The 23,660-nt window shown below is 39.7% G+C and overlaps 1 protein-coding gene across 6 annotated transcripts in view; it reads left to right on the top strand.

The window, feature by feature from the left end:
- The window catches only part of nav2a (neuron navigator 2a), a 327,423-nt gene extending 303,987 nt beyond the window's left edge, over window positions 1-23,436 (top strand). For all 6 annotated transcript variants that reach the window (XM_051923293.1, XM_051923294.1, XM_051923292.1 and 3 more), the window contains 7 exons: window positions 7,289-7,524; window positions 10,936-11,090; window positions 13,205-13,276; window positions 13,580-13,776; window positions 14,167-14,285; window positions 14,747-14,950; window positions 20,832-23,436. In XM_051923293.1, coding sequence (XP_051779253.1) covers window positions 7,289-7,524; window positions 10,936-11,090; window positions 13,205-13,276; window positions 13,580-13,776; window positions 14,167-14,285; window positions 14,747-14,950; window positions 20,832-20,957 — 1,109 coding nt within the window. In that variant the 3' untranslated portion in view covers window positions 20,958-23,436. The remainder of the gene's footprint in view (window positions 1-7,288; window positions 7,525-10,935; window positions 11,091-13,204; window positions 13,277-13,579; window positions 13,777-14,166; window positions 14,286-14,746; window positions 14,951-20,831) is intronic.
- The last annotated feature ends 224 nt before the right edge of the window (window positions 23,437-23,660 follow it).

Genomic DNA, 23,660 nt, shown 5'->3' with positions numbered 1-23,660 from the left:
CCCGGGACGTAAACCCCTGTTTCCTTAGAGTGAGGCAGCTCCGTGACCACTGCACCACCGTCCCACCCATTATTTCAGTATTAATTACCGAAGTAGATTAGATGTAGGTTTCAGAGCCACTTCTGCCTGTTATACAATATACAATATGTTCCATATAATTAATGTTTTTGTCCATTTCTGTGTTGACTGCTCTTAATAATAAATATTTACCGATAATTGCCCATCAGTAGTGAAGGTGTATGGTTCTACATCCTAATAGTTGATCACAGTTCTCTGAAAATGAGGCATTAGTCATCACTCTTTACAATCAATGCCTTTTTTCTTTCATACTTTACAGCCTCCTTGTCTGTTGCCTAAGTGTCTATCATGGAAACATTAAGTGCAGTTTGGGAAGTATGTTATGCATTGCAGGGTACAGTCTTACCCACATCTCCACTCCCGCAGAGGGGGCCAGTTTAGAATTGCCAAACCTTTACTTTTTTATAGATGTAGGAGAAAAACAGGAATACTCCAAGGAAACTATGCAGATTCAGAGAAAATGTGCGTCCTCCAGACAGACATACAGACAGACAGACTGTAAGGTAGGTTTTAAATGAATTCTGCTGGAGCTATGAGGCTGTAGTGCTGACTACTGTGACACAGCGCTACACACACAAGACGCAGTATTATATACAGTATAATCTATATAGACAGTAGTATATTAAGATACTTGTATTAATACATTTATATTAGTAGGTGATAAAACCCTAAATAGGTTGGCCTGAACTTGGGATATGTCTTCAAAAGTGCATTATACGTTTCCGTATTATTGCCATTATAGCAGCATTAGAGAATGTCTTGTGAAGAACTGTCAGACTGGTTGCTAAAGTAGAGTGGAAGTTATGAGAATATTTTGAAACAGTTGAAACAACTGAATACAGGTAAAATTCCATTACAACGAACTCACAGGGACCTAAAAAATATTCTGTATTTGTTACTATAGTGCTTTCTTTAACTTGTATCCAGGCGTTTGCAATCATTTCAATAGCTTCTTTCACATTAATTTTAATCTCCTCCTGCCTACAAGTTATGCTGATGAGAATTTTTCTCAGCATTTTCTTGTGATAATACCCTTTCAGGGTACGAATGATGCCCAAAACCAATGGCTGAAGCGCTGCCATGCAATTGGGTGGGAGGAATTCAACACGAACATTATCTAAATGTGGAAGCATGTTGTGGGCAGCACAGTTATCGATCAGGAGCTGAATCATTATTTCTTCTTCATATCGTGAGGTTTCTGAACTCTTTTGAGACCCCCCCACCCAATGGGAACGACATGCTGAAGTGTGTCCTGAAGTGCGATTGCAGTGTCTGTGGAAGATTGTTTGTCTGTTGCTGGGGCAGGGCAATAGGAGGCTCACAGCGCTGCAATGAAGCACCACAGAAGCAAATCATAAAAGATCGTGGTCGCGCTATAAGTCCCTGTCTTGCACCCCAAAACACAAGGCTTAGTCTCAGTACCTTAGCAAAACCAGCTTTATTCAGCTTGAAACAGGAGCGGCACAGTTATTTATCGTAGCATGATCTACTATACACAGACACAGCAGTCAGGCAGAGTTGTGGCCAGGTCAGTGTTCAAGTAATCCTGTTACAGTATCTGCATTTACAATTTTCGTGCTCCTAACCCCTCGAGATGTTTTCTGTTTGGAGCTGGGGGGCTGATTGCACCCCTACAGGTTAAAAAAAAAAAAAGACGCTGAAAGACTACCTTCACATCGCTCCCTTGCTGCTGGGCTTACTTGCGGCTGATCCGCGCGGTACTTCGCAGACTTAAAAGTCCAAAAGCACCTGTCAGTTGTGGATTGTTTGTTTGCCTTTCTCTGTCTCTGTCCTTCCCTGCTCCTGACACGCACTCCTTTGAAGAGGAAGATATGTTTGCATTCTTTTAATTGTGAGACGGATTTCTCATCACCGTCTTGTCAAGGAGCACATTTAAACTTTTGAAAAAGAGACATGTTTGTTTGCAGTGTTTGAATAAAGTTCCTGTCTCTACAATCATCTGTGTTTCTGTGAAAATCTGTGACCCAAGCATGACACTGTTTACTTTGACGGAGAGACACAGCATATCTGCTATTGCCCCGTACAGACGTGGAGATCGCACTTCGGGACGCTCATCGGCTTGCTGTCCAGTTGTGGGAGGTCCCAAGAGAGTTTACAAACCTCACATTCTCTTGAATGAGTGCCACATTAATAGGAATGTTTCTTGAACGAGAATCACTGAACCACATAAAAACGGCTTTTTTGACGTCATCAAATGCAGCAGTTCACATACGTTTCCAACCCGAGATTTTTCTACTTTTTTTACTCTGTCTTTCAAGAAAGTTGACAGCGTCGATAGTGATAGCGAAATTCTGAATTCACTGACAACGTCTTTTTTCTTTTTGCCGCAATCGAGAGCTGCAAAAAGTTCGTTTTTTTTTTTTCTAATATGAACTGTTATTGTTTTTCCGTGTCTGCCGTTTCTATAGGAGGGTGACAATGAGTTAAATTCCAATGGATGTTTTTCAAATGTTGACGAGCAATAAGCAAAAGGTATCGCTGAAAACCACAGGAAACGCAAAAGGCAAAAAAAAAAAAAACAGTACGAGGAAAGTTCGAAGAAAGAAAAAAAAAAAATTACAATGTTTTGTTTGGGGATCGTTGTGCACAACTGAGCTGCGGCCACAGAACTAACTGCTTTGTGGATGATTCATTCAGGCATTTCAAGGTCTTTTGTGCACTTCATTATAATGAAAGTATCTGCTGAATGTACTTCGTAGTAACGAGATTTCTATATACTCGTGTCATATGGGGAAGCTGTCGGGACCATAAAAATACTTCGTTGTAAAGATATTCGTTGTAACGAAATTTTACCTGTATTTTCAATATAAGCAAAATAAAATTAAACAAAAACTTGATAGAAATATTACAATTATTATTAGGAAATACGTGTCAGGGTAGATGTTGCTTTTAAAGTAAGTTTGTCAAATGGTAGATGGAGGCACAATCAAAAAGAAGAAGAAAGATAGAGCAGAGCAGCTTTAAAAGCAACCATTTAACTTGGAAAAACACGAATGGTCTATCACAGGTGTCAAAACCCAACATTGCGAAGTGAGTCATCCGCAAAGCATAAATTCTTAGATGCAGGATTAGCATCATATTTCCTTCAGAAAGTGCTTAAAGCACAAATTGCCACCTTTGTAACAGACGAAGTTCAAAGTTCAAATTTCTGTGTGAAGGACTGGCGTCACATTTCTTACAGATGTAGAAACTGACATCCAAATGCTGAGACTAGGATAGTTGATTGTATAGCATAATAAGATGTTCCACTTATATACACATGATATGAAGATCATTCTTGAAGGCTTATCAGATGTAGACAAAATGACTCCTTTCTTCATTGGCATCAGCGTGCGGATGACTGATAATTGCTAACAGCCATGCATGAACATCTCTGAAGTGCTCATGTTGGGATCTTCAGCTCATCTCAGAAAGTTTGGTTCTTTTAATAGACCTTGGATACTGCAACTTTTTATTGTCCGCTATTAAACTGCCCTAGGCACATGATTAAAACCACTCTAGGTTTTAAAAATCATATATGTACAGCTGCAAACTACATAGGAAATACTGTCAAATTCTGACCCTCTGTCTTGTTCACCCACACAGAACAATTTTGTCACACCTTGATCTCCTATCAAATTACAGCAGTTCACATTTCAAATTCCTTCTTAATTGATGTTTCAATAGATTACTACTAGTACAAAATACTAATGACATAATAATGACGCTGACAATGCAGTGAACTAGTCCCCTCTGAACCTAATCAGCTCCACTGGTTTTTCTATGACATTGTCTTAACTTTAGAAATCTGCTGCTGATTCACATTATTTTTAATTCTGACTCCCCAGATTTGACATTGTCATCACCACCCTTCTAACAGTTTCTCTGTATGCAGCTCTTGGTGAGCCCACAAGTAGTTTTGACATTTTCTGTTTGTGTGTCTCTCCTACTCTCATTGTAAGTCTTGTTTGTGAGGCTCCATTGGTGATCACATTCAAATCACACTTAAAACTTGCCCGTTCTTTCTTGCATTTTAATTGATTGATCCTAAACTTTGATTCTTCTCTGAGCCTTGTCACATTTCCTTATTGTTTGTCATATTTTGAAGGATCATTTGAACATGTGAGGGAACAATATAAAATGAACATTAATGGTTGGCTGACTTCACCTTTTCTATAAGAACAGTAGACAACTTGCTGCACAAGAGAGCCATGGCAAATTTCCCCACAGAAGCAGAACAAAGCTTGAATTTTTGTTAGGGCTCATTTATACTTCACGCTCAGATCGCATACACACACGCATCATGGGTGCCACGCATTCCCAGCGTTCATTTGACGCCTCCTCTGCATAGGTCCTCAGAAATTAACACAACGCATGCACGAGTTGCAGTACCAGCAAAAAGTTGGGGGGCGCAGTGTGATAAAAGTCGGAAACGTGACGTCAGAGTCTCTGTTTACTATCTACATGTGACAGAAAGCCTCTATACGGATCCTGTTTGATGAATGGTTCAATGTGGTGAAGCAAAATGCTGACATACAGATGCATTCCTGGTGCTTTTATATTCAAGCATCACATATTCCCAATCGTAATAACACAATATGTTTTAAAAGTCTCACATACCATCTTTTGTGCCGTCTTTTTTTTCTGGGGCTTCCTCCTGCCCTGACAGCAGCAGCAAACAGCAATAGATCACCACACAGAACACATTAAATGTATGATATTCCAACTCTGTGCACATTTAGAATCCTTAGATTTATACTTGATATCACTTTCATGATGAAATGCATTAAAGTATGTATGTTACATTTTACAGATAAATCGTTAATTTCATTTAAATAATGAATACTGTTAATAATTACACACATGGGGGTGACACGGTGGCGGAGCAGTAGAATACTCACGTTGCTGGTATTCCCTGCCTGGAGTTTGCATGTTTTCCTGCTGGGTTTCCACAGTGTGCTCCGGTTTCCTTCCAAAGATATGCAGATTTGGTTACACTAAAATGACGCCAGTGTATGTGTGTGCTTGTCTTCACCTTGCGATGAGCTGATGCCCCGTCTAAGGATTGTTTCTGCCTCGTGCCCAATGCTTGCTGGAATGGACACATCCCTGGATTGATGGATTTAATCATTAAACATCCTTTTCAGGGATATTGTGGTAAGGTGTCATCGGAATTTAATGGGTGTTCTAGGCAATTCACAACACAGCGAAGCCGAACCTGTTCTCACTGTGCTAATATCTCGCACTGCCACTTGGTGGATTCCTCCAGATTTACGTAAAGTACGCGCGCAAGTATAAACAGTAAAACGCTTGCGTAGCAGGAGCATCTGCTGGAGCATGCGTCGCGTAAAGTATAAACCTGGCCTTAGAATGGTTGATATTCCCCTTCCTTTAAAGGCAGTGCAAAGCATGAGTTGATGAGTTGCCTTTCCTTCTTCTCTTGCAAATATTCTGGATTTTTTCACTCACCCAGTTCTGTATCCCAAAACGGACTCAGCAGCTCTCTTTCTCAACACCATTGTTATAAGTACTCATTTCATATGTGAATTTCCATGTTTGTATGGTAGACCTCATAAAACCTTCATATTTTTTAAGCAAGGTACATCGCAGAATAATAAAAAGCAGTTGTGAAGGTTATTTGTAGCTCAAAGCACCCTCAATATGTGGAACAAAATAAATAGAAGTGTGGTTCAGAACTGCTGGCTTAATTTGTTTAAGCCATGAGGCATCATTGATTTGGAAAATGTACGTGAATTGGAACAAATAAGCCATGTTAGACTGAAAGGCTTGCAGTTATCAAAACATTTCCTTGTCTCCTTGTTTTTATCAGGCTGTATTCATTTTTTTGTGCATATTAGCTTGTTACACTTGTTTTCATTGTTTTTCACAGAATCAGTTGTTTAACTTTAATGGTACGTCTTGAAGTCTTTAATGAACCTCAGTGTGAACAGGGAACATAATTCTGTTGAACTAGTCAAAGAAGACAAGTGTCAGCATGAAATTTAAAACCAGTTGAGCTCACGCCACATACTGTGAGTGCAGTATGCCTGCCAAGCAAGCTGTACTGATTTGGTTCATGAAAGGGAGATTGTAAAGAAGTCACAGGCATGCTTCTGCAATGGGAGATTAGATTGTATCACCCTCTACTGGATTACTGTGTAAGATATGTCTGCTTTTGCCTATATACGTACATTTAATATGTGTGTGTGGGTGTATATAAAAAATCGGGAGCATGAGTCATATTTTTTTATACGGGATTGGTTGCTGCTGCCTAGGAGTCAAAGCATACACTGCTATAAAGTACATTTTTCATTTGTAAGTACAGAAGTTTCACATTACAATAACAATACAAAGTACAATACAGTACTAGAAGCACTATCACTTGTGTACAATTGACATGAGGTACACATGTTGCAGTTGCTGCATCCTGTTACGTCCACTATGTCCCGTTCTAACCCATCCCATTATAATCATATGGCACCGCGGCCGCCTATGTCATAGGATGTTGCCCAAACCGATGTTATGCAGCACATGTAAGTATGTATGTATATAAAAATTATGAAGGAATTGCACAGATGTTGCATTGAAAGTAAGTAAATGAAGTTTGTTAGTCAGTTAGGAATAAATGATGTGATGGTTGAGTAAATTTGGGGAAACAATCCCAAATATACAAAAGAAAAAAATTAATCAAGAAAGCCCCATTCTAAGTTGAAACAACTGCTAGGGTTAAGATTGCTATGCTTCAGAACGGTGATCATTGAAATCACCAACCTGCAGAGGGAAGGCACTAGAGAACCCCTCTATCTGTTTACTAAAGTGGTCCTATAAATTGTGTATTTCTGTTTTGGTGTTCATTGACATTTAGAGCTGTCGAGAGACTGCATCATATATAGGCCTTTTCTGTTTAATGCTGACCCCCAGAACCTATTTATTTGTTTCCCCGTATAGGAGCAAGTTAGTGATCTTAGAATTAAGTGAGTTTGGTGAAGGGGTCACTTTCAGACCCCTCTCAGCAGTCAGTTAGAAACAATTTAATTTGTGATGGTTATTGAAGATGAGATGACAGAGATGATTATTTACATTAATTTACTCCCTCCTTAGTGCATCATTGTGTCTTCTTTTAACACTGTTTTACCAAGAGAAATTCTTCAAACTTACCAAGTAATGAGGCTTTAAGAGTTAACAACTGTAATTGCTTTTGTCTTTTTAGGCATTTCTGAGCACAGCCAAGATAGCCTGGTGTTTGAAACGCTCATCCCTAAACCCATGATGCAGAGATACGTGACTCTTCTGTTGGAACACAGACGCATCATTCTGTCGGGGCCGAGTGGCACTGGGAAGACCTACTTAGCCAACCGGTTAGCAGAGTATGTGGTTTTAAAAGAGGGCAGAGAGCTTACAGATGGCATCATCGCTACATTCAATGTAGACCATAAATCCAGTAAGGTGAGGGAGACTCATGTGGGCAGCGGTCTTGTTTGTCCTACTTATTTTGCAATTTATTATTTGTTACATTGTACCTGTTGTTACTATTCTAGTGTACTGAAGCATTTTTATAGATTTTTCAGCTTGCTCATATTTTTCTAAAGTAAAAAATGTATCACCGTTGTTCTCTCATATAACGTATTATTATTATTTACACATCTTCCTTTCTCCTACCCAAATCTAAAGTGCCCAAATCATGCTGTTTTAAAAATAAATACACAAGCTTTGTTTTTTGTTTTTTTTGCTCTTTCTTCTGAGGAAACAACCTCTTGGTGCCTCCAAACCAATCTCGGGTTGAATGTTTGACACTAGGTAGAATCCATTTCAGTTATTTTGGGGAGAAGGGCTACAGCCCTCAGTATTTTAAATTTACATCAAATATGATTGAGAGATTAGAGCAAACAGAGTTCCTTCCTACACAATACATTGCCACCGGTTGGCAAAGATATTTACTGACCCCAAAATCAAGCAGAGTTTGTAGCTATCAAACTTAAATAAGGTGGCATTTGAAAGTGGACAGCCTCACACATACAGAACACAGTGCTGAATATACCATTCAGTGCAACAGAAGGCCGTAAAATAAAACAGAATAAAAAAACAGTGGCATAAAAACTCAGAAATAATTTGTAATTTAGCCACCGCATGCAGCTGATGAGGCAGTTAACACACTGTCGGCTTAATGTTTAACTATCCAAACACTTCACCATAGATCAAGTAATCTGCACCAAGGATAAATACCGGTATTGCTAAGTTAAAATACAAAGGCAGATGTCAAATGACTGACGCTCACAATTCAAAGACTTGAGGGGTGTTTTTTTTATTATTATTGGAGGAAAATAACATTGCATACAATCAAGTCAAACCTATGTAGCAAAGAAAAAAACATTTCATATAATCAAGTTAGTTACTTAACACAAAAAGAATTCAGCCCCCAAAGACTTGATTTTGACGAGTCTGAGAACGTAAAGTTCACAGCAGTCAAGTGATCAAGTTTGTGATGCATTGCTGACTAGGAAAACGGTCAAATTTTATATTTTTTGCAACTTTTTGTTCAGTTCATTTTTATAATATACATTTTTATTATGCAAAACACAAGCATTAAAAATGCATACAATAATAAGTTTCTAAGAATTTGTGCTATGGTGCAGACTAGTTTGGGTAGGGGCCTTCTAAGAAATGTCAGAGTGTTATGTATTTGAGATCAGAGAAAGTTAGAAAAATGGAGAAGGGCTTTTGGAAGATAGAGGATTAAAGATTAATAGAAAGAAGACAGAATATATGAGGTTTAATGATGATCAGGATTCAGAAGTTAGCCTAAAGGGAGAGCTATTGAAGAGAGCGGATACATTAAAATTTCTAAGATCAGTGGTAACTCGAGATGGAAAACTAGATGCTGAGACAAATTACCGAATGACGTGTGGATGGAACAATTAGAAGTTGTCAGGAATATTGTGTGATCGAAGAATTAAGGCAAAGGTTCAAGTCAAGGCTTTTAAGACAGTGGTCAGTCCATGATATAGGGACACGAGACATGATCAGTAAAGGGAGTGCAGGAGAAGAAGTTTGATGTGGCAAAAATGAGAATGTTGAGGTGGAGGTGTGGAATTATAAAAAAGATCAGAATAAGAAGTGAGACAATCAGAGGTACAAAAAAGTGGGAGATATGTCTAAGAAAGTACAGGAAAGTAGAGTGAAGTGTTATGGACATGTGATGAGGAGTGGCAGTGAATATGTGAGAAAAAGAATGATGGGAATGGAAGTCCAGGGGAAGAGAAAGGAAGGGAGGCCAAAGCGGAGGTGGTTGGATAAAGTAAAAGGAGATCTGAAGGAAAAGGGTCTGACTGGGGAGGAGGTGTTTGGAGAAGGCTGATCAAGAACTTCGACCCTACATAGAAGAGAGAGAAGATGAAGAGCAAGAAGAAGTGTTAAAGCTTGTTGAACTCCTCTGTCAAATGAAGCCTTTCATATAAGCAGTTCTTTTTATTAACAGACTGGGTTTACCTAAATGTCTTGTTTATTCAGACTCCCAGTCAGTTAAATTTAGATTTTCATTCTTTATTGTTGCCTTTACATATTTACACCCCAGTATGTCCGTCTGTCTGAGATTTAAATTTAAAAGTATTTCTGTTTATTAGTATTTCATTTTGCATAATGTATGTTTGATCAGTGTCTATGGCAGGGGTGGCAGACTCCAGGCCTGGAGGGCCGCAGTGGCTGCAGGTTTTCATTCCAACCCTTTTCCTAATCAGTGACCAGTTTTCACTGCTAATTAACTTTTTCCCCATCACTTTAATAGCCCTGTTAGAAGAGTTCAGCCCTCTGAATTGGTTCCTTTCTTCATTAAATGACAGCCAAGCAGACATGAGATGTGAAATGAGCTAACAGATGACCAGCTAAATTGGGGCTTCAAACTCCAATCACTTTCTTAATGAGAAGCCAATTCTTGCTGTAAATTAAACCCGTTATTTAATTCCATGGCTTGTTGCTGCTCTCATTCCACAGCACACATTTTGAAAACTGTTGTTTTTCTGTTCTTTCTAAGAGCACCGTAAAAATGTTTTGGTGACCTGAGAGATCAACCTTACCAAGACCATCACCTCTCTTTAATTTGAGATATTGTGTGATGGGCACAGGGGAGCTGGTCATGTGGTGGCTTGTTTTGTGTCTCATTATTGTTTGGCTGCTAATTAAAGAAAAAGAAACAACAATGGGGCCTGAGTCAAGTTAATTAAAAGAAGTAATCAGCAGCAAAAACTGGTCACTAATTAAGAAGATGGTAAGAATGAAAACCTGCAGCCACTGCGGCACTCCGGCCCTGGAGTTTGCCACCCCTGATCTAGGTGGTATTTAAAATGTGTATTATTAATTTGTTCCAGGCACTCTTTTTCCACTGCTTGTAATGACAAGCCTATGTTTGTGATTTTTGCCTCCAACAAATGATTAATCATGAAATGGTATCCAAAGCAAAAAAATCTAAATGAGCCTGATTAAACTTTTCAGTTTGTTTATGTTTCTCCCTCCTCTTGAGCCCAAGGCAGAGTGGGAAACGACTCCTGAGGAACAAATGATAACAAACGGTGAAGTCACAGTCTGGGCTGCCTGTTACTGTGCATAGGCTAGGATTATCAGATTACATCTTGAATCCATTAAAAAGAAAGTTTGTCTAGATTTTGACATTATTAAATATGGATATAGTTATCATTATGTGTTATCCTTGTTTTATTTGCTATGAATTATTTAAAAAAACAAAACAGGAACACCTTACTTCTCTGCTAGTATATGTATTAACTTCAGTAATATATTTAGTTTGAAGGTTTTTTGTGCATCTTCAGTTGCTACAATCAACCTTTCCTGTCTTATTTAACACCCAAGGAGCTGCGGCAGTACCTGTCAAATCTAGCTGACCAGTGCAACAGTGAGAGCCAGGCAGTCGACATGCCCCTTGTCATCATCCTTGATAATCTCCACCATGTCAGCTCTCTGGGGGAGATTTTCAATGGCCTCTTAAACTGCAAGTACCACAGGTGGTGAGTATCTGTTGTTTTTTGTCCATGCTGTGTGAATGATTAATAGCATTAGGGAATGCATATTGAGTCATTTCAAATAAAAAGTGTGCAGAAATCATAAAGGTGTATTTTTTTAACCTTTTTATACTGAAGATCAGATTTCAGGGTCACGCTCAGGCTGCTCATTCATGTTTCAAATTCAGTCATATCAGTGTTTGAATCAGCATGATATTGCTGTGGAGATGTATGGAAGTTTTGTCATCCAAAACTTTGTTTGATGGCCTATCATTTGTACACTTTTCTTAGAATGTCCCTCTGAATCATCCTGCAGTTGGCTGCCATCATACTGACGTTCCTCATACCTTCTTTCCATGTCCTTGACATCCTGATTAAATCTTTCACCTTGCTCCTCATTCACTGCTCCAAAAATTTCAGAGAAAAATTCCAAATGCAAATCCAAAAAGTGAACTTTGAGACTCGTGTTACAACCCAATTCCTTAAATTTAACTGATATGTTTTCACAATTTCTTTATATTTTGGATCTTTACTACTAGCTAAAAGCTTAGAAAGTATTTCTTTAAATGATACCCAAGCCAATCAAATTCTGTTTTAGAAATCAGTTTTCTAATATCAGGTCTGTCAAAATACCCTTTTTAAATTTAGCCTCAGACAAACCCAGTAAATTTCGGCACAAATACATAAAACAGGCTCCATCTTTTGATAGGACTTTGACCAACTGCTTCATTAAACCCAGCTTAATATGAAGGAGTGGATGCACCAAGCCAGGGCCGATGACGCTACTTGCACCAAGCTGTAGCTTTTTATCTAGCTGGTCAGTCCTTCTGAACTCGGTGTCAGTTCTTGGCTCTGCCGTCCCACTCACAGGAAACACCAGGGCCTCAAACAGCTTCACATGCTGCATTCTGCTACTAGGACTTGTATATTCTGACCTTATCTTATATATAAACGTCTACGCGTGGAAGTGTGTGTGTCTGTCCGGCCCGGAAGTGAGAGGTGGAGTTGGGGTAAGGGCTCCACCTCCGAGGAAACAGAAAACTCGCTTAGCCGCTAATAACACAAGCGGGGCCAGCACGTCAGCAAAATGAAACCACCAAAGAAAAACAAAGTCGCTTTGCCGCTAACATCGGCACAACGGTATCCTTTTTACTTTTCCTTCTGCCACTAATGCACAAGCGATGTGAGCACGTTGGCAAAACAAAACCACCGAGGAGAGAGATGACCAGAGTAGTTCCTTTCAATTACCTGACATCTCTACATTTCATTTTTTTTTCTGACAATTTCAATACTTTCTAGGACCCCGGGCTTTTTACAGCACGGGCTTACACAGCTAGTTGTTGAATAAAATAAATGATTTGTATTAAACATAGATTTTAATATTAGAAAATATAACATTCACACAAATTATAATTAAACTAAAACATTGATATTTAATTTATTAAAAAGCAAAGACAAAAAATGATAATGGACAGTTAAAAATATGTTTTGTGCTCCCCAAAATATTAAAAAACAAAACAAAACCATCCATCCATTATCCAACCAGCTATATCCTAACTACAGGGTCACGGGGGTCAACGGGAGCCAATACAAAACAAATTTACATGAAATAATCAAAACATTTTTAATTACACTTTCTAATTAATTTAACATTTCCATAGCTGTTTTTGTGAAGTTTATTTGGTTTAATTAATAAAATTACACATGCAACTCGGTATAATCTTTTTCAGGATTTTCAAAAGTGATGGTCTTGTATATGGCAGGATCTAATCAAAATATTTTCAAATAACCTTCTATATCGGGGAAAAGCGTACTCTTCCTTCCTTGCTGCATCAAAGAGTTGCTCTGGTTGTTTGCTCTCCTCTCTTTCTTTCTTTTGGGCGGGGGTTGAATTTTGGTTTTGTTAAGTTTGATTTGGTTGTATGGACTTTTTTTTGCATTTAATTTAAAATGAATTAAAAAAAAAATTAAATACAGAATTGCATAAAACATAGTTTGCGTGGCTGTTAAAATAGTAATCTCGCTGTGTTATCTTATTAGCGACAGCTACATTTTGCATCTTCAAATAACTACTTAAAGTTATTGAATTTTGTGGCATATTTTTGTTTTTCTCTTTACAGCCCATATATTATAGGCACAATGAATCAAGCTACATCTTCAACACCAAACCTTCAGCTTCATCATAATTTCAGGTATTTGTTTTTCTTGAGTAAAAGTTTATTCAAATGTCAAAGTGTATTGAAAGTATAATCAACATACTGGTACTTTTCAAATCAGTAACTGAAATTTCTATTCATCCCAACTTCATGGTCTTTATATGCCACTCTGAAATAATATCAGATTTGCTGTTTATTGTTTCCATTTAGGTGTATTACCTTTATTCCCAATTAAAAGACTTACTCATTTGAGAATATTCTGTTTTCTCTAAATCTACAAAAAGAAAAAAAATAATTGACCAAGGTCTTTTTTTTTTTTTTTTTCCTTCAAAATAACAGATGGGTGTTATGTGCCAACCATACCGAGCCAGTTAAAGGCTTCCTAGGGCGGTACCTGCGAAGAAAGCTGATTGAAACAGAAATCAGCACCAGAATAAGAAATACTGAGCTGACTAAAATAATTGACTGGATTCCCAAAGTCTGGCAGCATCTGAACAGATTTCTGGAAACTCACAGCTCATCCGATGTTACAATTGGTGAGAAATGCACATTTGTTTTCCCTTCATTTTTGACACTTTGTTACATGCACGTAAAAGCGGATTGTTTTGGAGTGGTTTAAAGTCAACAACTAGACCGATAGAGAGAGTTACATGGATGGATGGATGGAATATCGGAGTAAAAAATGAGTTGCAGCTGCATGTTAATGCTAAAGAAAGATTGGCTAAAGTTAAGCTTGTGGAAAAACAAAGACAAAGTTAAAACTATAACATTTTGGCTTTTGGTTATTGATCAGATGTTTTTATCATTATGTTCAGTCTGCATTTGACTTTTTTCTTCTTTATATCATTACTATACTTTATAACTAGCCTCTAGATTCCTTGTTTTTGTCAATTTTCGGTATTCAGTACCCACTTTTTTATTCCCAGGTCCAAGATTGTTCTTATCGTGTCCAATTGATGTGGATGGTTCAAGAGTGTGGTTTACTGACCTGTGGAATTACTCCATTATACCATATATGTTGGAGGCCGTAAGAGAAGGACTTCAGGTGAGCTATTTTACCCTTTTTAATAAATCGGTGCAGTGTTTATGTTCCAGTGGTTTGTGAGACCCAAGGAAGCCATTAAAACTTGGGAAGTTTTCAATGGTACAAGTAATTTTGGACAAGAAGATCTTGAATGTTTGTGTTGTGTGAAACATTTTGTGACAGGTGGGATTATAGTAGGCAGGCAGTGTGGCATAATGGTTAAGGCTTTGGACTTCAAACCCTGACACTGTGTGACGCTGAGCAAGTCGCTTCACCTGCCTGTGCTCCAACTGGCAAAACAAATAGAATGGAACCAATTATATCTCAAGTGTTGCAGGTCACATTGGATAAAGGCATCAGTCAAGTTATAATGCAGCTGTCAACGTATTCAGTTTTAATATCTAATAAAACAAATATTCTACATTATCTTACATTGCTGTACTGCTTACAATAATTATATATTAATGCCATTTTTTTTGTAGCTGTATGGAAGGAGAGCCCCCTGGGAAGACCCTGCCAAATGGGTGATGGACACTTATCCCTGGGCAGCCAGCCCCCAGCAGCATGACTGGCCACCACTTCTTCAACTGAGACCAGAAGACGTGGGTTTTGATGGCTACTCTGTAGCCCGGGAGGGTTGTTCAAGTAAACCAATGCATCAGAGTGATGTAGAAGGAGACCCATTGGTGAGTAAAGGTGTTAGAAAGGAAATAATTATTAATCAGTACATTGTTTGTTTCTCTGCCTCGTGAACTTAGGGGCCAAATATTCATAAAGGGATACTCCACTTAAAAATTATATATATTTTTATATGTTGCTTATTCTATGTGCTTTGTAGTGGGGAATGAGAAAAAATTTGAATCTCATGTTTTCATGCAGAATAAATAAAAATGTTTTATGATATAATAGAAGATGAGTAGTGATAATGCAGTACAGTGATAAGCAATGTGAGGAGCATCCATCCAAAAAAGAAGAAAACTGAAAGTGACTCGCATCACATACCGCAGTTGTCTACTCCAAACAAGCCAATTGCCTGCTTCTTTGCATAACATGTGGGCTCGGAGGGCAGGTTAAGTGTTTCTCACATGTCTGTTAGGTAGTGCGCTCCATCTTAGCTTTTCATTCTCACGCAGTACTCTTGTGCACAGTCAGCATAGTCATTTTTTCCAGCACAACAGAAAAGATGTCAGTTTGGTTTTGGTAATCACTGATGTGCCCTACCAGTGGGTGCAACTCCAGTGTCACATTACGCAGCTTGTAGTTGTGAGACATGTCAGGCTTGTCAACCGCAGTTGATGATCTCGTTGTCAGGCCGTGGTGTTTTGTCTTGGTAGAGTGATATATTACTCTACTTTCCCCTTTTGTATTATTAATATGTAGCCTTTGTCAGAATGCCTCAAATTTCCCAGACTTCCCACTGTTTATAAGGTATTATAGTATATAACTTCTCCCCAACTTCCCTTCTACATTTATAACCTCAGGCAATTTAGGTGTAGTAAAAGACAAGCAGTAGTTAAGTTACAATTTAAATAATGTGTTATTGATAATATTCATAAATAACAATATGCAAAGTACATTTGAATATTGGCAACCATACAACCTGATAAATGTTGATGTGTAGTTTCAGACGGCACACAGACTTGTTAGTTACTTAAAATGTCTCTAGTTTAGGCATCATTTGTGGTCAGCTTTCTTCAGAACGGGCCGCATGCCTGTCTCAATATGGCTGCCGAGCTGTGCTCTTCATTGTGTTGTCCTTTTCAGTTCATGGTGTGAGATGGTCTTTTATCATTTGGAAGAGAGAGAGAGAGTGAGGTAAAGCAAGCAAATTTATAGATACCAATAGGGTGTCATGGTACTTAAAGGCTTCTGACACAAGCCAGTTCCAAACAGCCATACTTCAGACCAATGGAGGGACAGAACATCTCTTCACACCTGCCCTCCAAAACCATATGTTAAGGTAAATCTTACCAGTTAGGCAGTCTGGCTTCCCTGTGGGGGTTGACTGAGAGACTCCAGCAGAGAAATATTAGCCAAACTGGTTTGAGACACTTCCCCCAACCCTGTCGTAAAATTCACTTTCCTGACTTAGTCCTAGGGGGTTAATATGAATGCTTCTCACTAATGTAACACTAATATTACACTGCTTTGCCTAAGTTACAAATAAATATTTATCAACTTGTATGCAAAATTTCACACCACAACACATGTCGATTCAAATCACTAAACTTGCTAGGAATGTCACAGTTACTGACTAAGAGCTAACCTTCCAGCACAGTCATGTTGGCTACTTTTTGTGACGGTCAGTAGCATGCAGCCTGACAGAGTCGGTGTTGTAAGAACTGTTAACAGGTATGGCGAGTTCAGCTGCAGTCTCAGCCCAATTTTTTTCTTTTTTCCATTCTGTTGTGGTAAATAAAACACGAGACATCAGACAGATGTGCTCCTCTTCTGTTTGTGAGGTCTAGATAGATAGATAGATAGATAGATAGATAGATAGATAGATAGATAGATAGATAGATAGATAGATAGATAGATACTTTATTAATCCCAATGGGAAATTCACATTCTTCAGCAGCAGCATACTGATACAATAAATAATATTAAATTAAAGAATGATAATAATACAGGTGAAAAAAACAGACAATAACTATGTATAATGTTAAATATTAACGTTTACCCCCCCTGGTGGAATTAAAGAGTCGCATAGTTTGGGGGAGGAACGATCTCCTCAATCTGTCTGTGGAGCAGGACAGTGACAGCAGTCTGTCGCTGAAGCTGCTCTTCTGTCTGGAGATGATACTATTAAGTGGATGCAGTGGATTCTCCATAATTGATAGGAGCCTGCTGAGCGCCCTTCGCTCTGCCACAGATGTTAAACTGTCCAGCTCCATGCCAACAATAGAGCCTGCCTTCCTCACCAGTTTGTCCAGGTGTGAGGCGTCTTTCCTCTTAATGCTGCCTCCCCAGCACACCACTGCGTAGAAGAGGGCACTCGCCACAACTGTTTGATAGAACATCTGCAGCATCTTATTGCAGATGTTGAAGGAAGCCAGCCTTCTAAGGAAGTATAACCGGCTTTGTCCTTTCTTGCACAGCGCATCAGTATTGGCAGTCCAGTCTAATTTATCATCCAGCTGCACTCCCAGATATTTATAGGTCTGCACCATCTGCACACAGTCACCTTTGATGATCACTGGGTCTATGAGGGGTCTGGGCCTCCTAAAATCCACCACCAGCTCCTTGGTTTTGCTGGTGTTCAGGTGTAGGTGGTTTGAGTCGCACCATTTAACAAAGTCATTGATTAGGTCCCTATACTCCTCCTCCAGCCCATTCCTGATACAGCCCACGATAGCAGTGTCATCAGCGAACTTTTGCACATGGCAGGACTCCGAGTTGTATTGGAAGTCCGATGTATATAGGCTGAACAGGACCGGAGAAAGTACAGTCCCTTGTGGCGCTCCTGTGTTGCTGACCACAATGTCAGACGTGCAGTTCCCAAGACGCACATACTGAGGTCTGTCTTTAAGATAGTCCACGATCCATGCCACTAGGAATGAATCTAATCCCATCTCTGTCAGCTTGTCCCTAAGGAGCAGAGGTTGGATTGTGTTGAAGGCGCTAGAGAAGTCTAGAAACATAATTCTTACAGCACCACTGCCTCTGTCCAAGTGAGAGAGGGATCGGTGTAGCATATAGATGATGGCATCTTCTGCTCCCACCTTCTCCTGATATGCAAACTGCAGAGGGTCAAGGGCGTGTTGAACCTGTGGCCTAAGGTGGTGAAGCAGCAGCCTCTCCATGGTCTTCATCACATGTGATGTCAGAGCAACAGGCCGAAAGTCATTCAGCTCACTAGGACGTGATACCTTTGGGACTGGGGTGATACAAGATGTTTTCCAAAGCCTCGGGACTCTCCCCTGTTCCAGGCTCAGGTTGAAGATGCGCTGTAGAGGACCCCCCAGCTCCGATGCACAGACCTTCAGCAGTCGTGGCGATACTCCATCTGGACCTGCTGCTTTGCTGGCACGAAGTCTCCTCAGCTCTCTGCTCACTTGCGCTGTTGTTATTATGGGTGGGGATGTCTTTCCTATGCTGGTATCAGCAGAAGGATGTGTGGAGGGTGCAGTACTCCGAGGTGAGAGTGAGAGTGGGTTAGGGTGGTCAAACCTGTTAAAAAAGTTGTTCATTTGGTTTGCTCTCTTCACGTCTCTCTCAATGGTGGTACCCCGCTTTGAGCTGCAGCCAGTGATGATCTTCATCCCATCCCACACTTCCTTCATGCTGTTATTCTGCAACTTCTGCTCCAGCTTTCTCCTGTACTGCTCCTTCGCCGCCCTGAGCTGGACTCGGAGTTCCTTCTGCACGCGCTTGAGCTCATGCTGATCACCGTCTTTAAAAGCCCTTTTCTTCTGATTCAAAAGGCCCTTGATGTTACTTGTAATCCATGGCTTGTTGTTAGCATAGCAGCGTACTGTTCTTACAGGAACTACAATGTCCATACAGAAGTTGATGTAGTCAGTAGTGCAGTCAACAACTTCCTCAATGTTCTCATTATGAGATCCCTGCAGGATATCCCAGTCTGTAGTTCCAAAAAGTTCTCTCAGAGTATTCTCAGCCTCCGGGGTCCACTTCCTGAATGATTGTGTGGTTACAGGTAGGACTCTAACTTTTGGTTTATAGTGAGGCTGAAGCTGAACCAGGTTATGATCTCCTTTCCCAAGCGCAGGCAGCGGGGTGGCGCTGTATGCGTCTTTAACGTTTGCATACAGTAAATCAATAGTCTTATTTCCCCGGGTGTTACAGTCCACATACTGGGAGAATGCAGGCAATGTTTTGTCCAGCGTCACATGGTTAAAGTCTCCAGCGATTAGCACAAGCGCCTCAGGGTGCTGCGTTTGTAACTTAGCAACAGCGGAATGGATGATGTCACTCGCTGACTCCACGTCTGCCCGAGGAGGAATGTATACAATAACAACAATGACATGTCCAAACTCTCTGGGCAAATAGTAGGGACGTAAACTTACGGCCAACAGTTCGATGTCCCTGCAGCAAGTGGAGATTTTGACGTTAACATGTCCAGAGTGACACCACCGTGTATTAACATAGAGAGCGAGTCCTCCTCCTTTGTGCTTACCACAGGTACTTGCATCTCTGTCCGCTCTAACTGTGCTAAACCCGGGTAGCTCCACGTTGGCATCTGGGATGGTGTTATTTAGCCACGTTTCGCAGAAACACAACAAACTGCATTCTCTGTAGGTTCTGACATTTTTCACCAGCGCAGCCAGTTCGTCAATCTTATTTGAGATTGAGTTTACATTCCCCAGAATCACAGAAGGCACCGAAGGCTTGAAACGCCACTTTCTCGCAAGCCGCTTCTTTTTTAGCTTAGTGCCGGCTCTGCTGCCACGATACCGCCTTCTTACCTCGTCGGGTAAATATGGAACCACACCGGCACTGGCATTTGTTCTCAGCGCCCGAAGTTGAGTACTTGAATAGGCGAGTCTCGGCGTGTTAAAATCCATGCCCACGTTGTAAAAGTAAGTGTGTCCAGGGAAGGAATCAACATAAAATAAAGTAATAGGAGTGATCAATAAATAAAAACACCTAAAACACCTGTATTCCAATTCCTCACTGCTGCAATATAAGCATTATACTTTCAGATGAAGCATTCATTGGTCGTCAGCTGTCATGCATTCAGAGCCCACCTATGACCTTTGATTTTATCCGAGTGAGTCAGGGGGCATGTCACACTATGTGACCGGCTTCACTGGACTGTCATCCGACTCACTAGAATGCGAGGCCTACGATAGAAAGTCGCCAGAAAAGTCACTCAATGGGACATGGGAGCGTAAAGGCAATTAACCCTTTCAGCCCTGGATTTTCAGTTTTTATGGGAAAAATTATTTTGTGAGATATTCTACCTTTGGGGTATCTAGGAAGGTCAAAAATGAAAAAAACAAAAAAATGATCACAATTATTATACAATAGCTGCCAAATTCTTCAATACTACTTGTTTCACTTCCGTGTTTCTTGGACTGTATGCCAGTCTCTCCAGTCTGCACTAATAGTAGCATGCCCAGTGCCAACAGCTGCAAACATACCTGTGCTTTACAAAAATATAATATATATGTACTAGTAATGAGATATCAGGGCCGAAAGGGTTAGGGTTAGGGTGTGTTACTGACAACAGCTTAGAGCACATAGCAGTCGTAGTGGACTGGAATCTTCTGGCTTATGCAAGACCTTTTTAGATCATGTGATTGTGCTCTGAAGCAAGTAAGGCACAACATTTTTATCTACATGAACATCATCAGGTGTTTGTAACATACGTCACATACGAGTTCAGTCTAATTCTGTTTGCAGTGCTTTTCCTTTGTTATCAATCTGCACACATTTCCTTTTGTATTCTGTTCATCTTTGTTGATTTGGGAAGTTTGGTGTTTTCAGACAGCATTCATTGTATATGATGACAAATTGTATAGCGACCTGTCCATATCTTACATCATAACCGAAAAATATCGGAAGCTGAAGTTGATTTTCATGGTATGACTGTTTCATTTCTAGATGAACATGCTGATGCGACTTCAGGAGGCAGCAAACTACTCCAGCCCGCAGAGTTATGACAGTGACTCAAACAGCAACAGTCATCACGATGACATCTTGGATTCATCGCTGGAATCAACTTTATGATGATTATCAGTTGTAAACTTTAAAAACAAAAAAAAACCTCGTAATACTTGAGAAAAAATTGCAGAATGTGACTCCGAATAAAACACAGCTGCGAGAGCAAGCCACTTTATATTAAGCCTACTTGTCATCTTTGGTGCCGGTAACCCAGGATGACGTTTTTTGTAATTGTATAAAATGGGGATGGGGAGAAATCTGTACTGTTCTATTTTTACAGTCTGTTTGCTAATGGCTTTAAAATGCTGACTATAAAAACTTTATATGCGTTCACACACAAAAACAAAAAAAAACACGACTGAAATTTTAAACTGTGGAACAAGTGTGCCATGCACTGCCTGACAACAAGATGCCGTCTTGTTTCTGCTACTGTGAACCAAACGTCTGGTAACGGTTGGCTGGCCTGTCCCAGCCGCTCTGATGAGTTTCCTCTGCCGTTATTGGCTGCTTACGGTTAGGGTGCTATACCTGCAGTACACACCTGGCTCTGGGGGTTATAGTTAAACAGGGAGAAGCAGCAGGGAATTTGCCAACATCTCCTGGCTGCCTGTGTTTCATCAGCCACTCTTGTTGCCCATTTTCCTCAGTCCAGCTGACTGTATCTAATGTAATGTACAATTAAGGAGCGCTTGCAAGCCGATTTCAAGTAATACTCTTAATAAAATGATTTAAAATTGCATACAGGTGCGTAAACTCACTCGGAATAATCCACACAAACAGAACTGTTTACCATTTGATGCCTTGTTGCCTATTAATGTACACATTCCAGCAGGGTTAGTCGACTGAAATTTGAATGATACCTGAAACGTAATCTGCCGTTTAGTGTGAAAACGGACCGGAACATGAAAACAGCGTGCAGGCCCGCTCAGCGTCTAGTGGTATAGACCGTCCTTTTGGCTTCATTTCTGTGGAAGTAGACTCATCGTGAACATCCGCTACATAGAACTGTACCTCCGCACATTCCCTCAGATGACCGGTGCAAGCTTTTATAAACATCTTTATTTGGTGCTGAACTTTTAAATGATGCCTTACTTGTTTTTTCTAATATTCGTGTTAATGTGTATTAATGCTATTTTTGGAACATTACAATATAGGGCTGATATTTCATCTCGAGAAAAAAAAAAAAACGTGAAAAGAGAAGAAAACGTGAACACCTCTTTGCAGTTGTGAACTAATCTTGATTACGACTTGCAGGGCAAAAACATGGAAGTGTTCAGGGTCTGTCTGTCCTCCTGGGTCATTCGGATAACATCGCGAACCTTGGTGCTCATGTGTCCGCGTGTGACAGCGTTGTACGTGTTGTCTCAAGGTCACTCACAGCCTGTCGTTACAAGAGGGCCGGCCGTTTCTTATACCTCATAAGCCTTGGAATTTCACTTTACTTTCCGATGTCGTTCTTTTATTTTAAGGTTTAGAAAAAAAAAAAAAAGGCTTGTAATTGTGACTGCATGAAAAGTTAAAAGAAAGTCAAGGTGGGTGTTTGTTTATTGCTAAAAGGTGTACTGATGGGTGAGGTGGATTGTGATCTGACTGATCAGATTGTCATTTACTTCCCCTTTGTAAGGTTTTTATCACTTGTCTCCAGAAAGATTCCTACATGCAATGCTCTTTCCTGGCTGGTAAGTCCTGTAAATGGCAGATTTTTCAACAATATGAATGTCATGGGCGTGGAGTTTTTGTGAAAAGGGTCATAGGAAGCTTAGATTTCTTTTCTTTCTCTTTTTCTTTTTTTTTACAATTAGCCATTCTTCATACACTTGAGCACAAGCCCCTTTTGCGACAAAAAATAAACCTTCATTTTTGCAATTACAACGTTACACAAGTGCAGTCCAGACCTTTTTATTAGGATGCTTCCCTTTCTGTTTTGGCTTTATTTTGTGTATTCTTGGTTGAAATTCCTATGCAACATTCATTTTGAATTTTAAATGGAAGCCAAAAAGTTTCCTAGTGTTGTCAGAACTGCCATGAGAATTTGTACAGGGAGTTTACTACACTTGTGTCGGTATTTAATTAGCATTTTCTGTAAATCTGGGAAATGGTTTTGTTCAATATTTGTAATGCAGGCACTAAGATGCTGGTAAGATGCATTTTTCTTTGTTTTCCTCGCCTGACTGTATTTCATTTCCCATAAGAAGTCTGGTTGTGCAAAATTAATGGAAGGTGACTGGTGGATCTGTCTGTTTCCAGTGGAACATTTTGTCAATGAATGTGTTTTGCAATGATGTACATTTTGTTTTTCTTTGTAACATAGATATGTAAATAACTGATTTACAGTGCTGCATTTTGATGAACCTTTTCTAGTCATTTTTAAGAAGAATTAGTATTTTGTGTACAGTACAATGTTTTCATCACACACAATTTTTCAGTCTTTCATTAACAAGTCTGTATAAGAGTATGTTATTCATTCTGCAAGACTAAATTTGATCACTGTATGAGTCTTAAATTATTCATGATTGAATAAAATAAATGCTTATTTATTACAAAAGGGCTCTTTTTGTGTAAATATATGAGTGCTGTTATGAAAAAAATTACAGCAGATGTGCCCGACAGAGGTGTTGTCTGCATTTAATAACTTGTGAACGCTTCCAGTGTCTCCCGCACATATGATACACCGTTTGACTCGTCTTGCTGTCTGGTTATGGACTGGGGTGTCCGTCCACCCCCCCCCCCCCCCCCCCACCTACTTTTGACCTTCTAGACCCTCATTTT

Source organism: Erpetoichthys calabaricus, chromosome 2, assembly GCF_900747795.2.
Source record: "Erpetoichthys calabaricus chromosome 2, fErpCal1.3, whole genome shotgun sequence".
Classification (NCBI taxonomy): domain Eukaryota; kingdom Metazoa; phylum Chordata; class Cladistia; order Polypteriformes; family Polypteridae; genus Erpetoichthys; species Erpetoichthys calabaricus.
The sequence above is the reverse complement of the archived record's forward strand: the minus strand, read 5'-3'. Positions and strand labels throughout refer to the sequence as shown.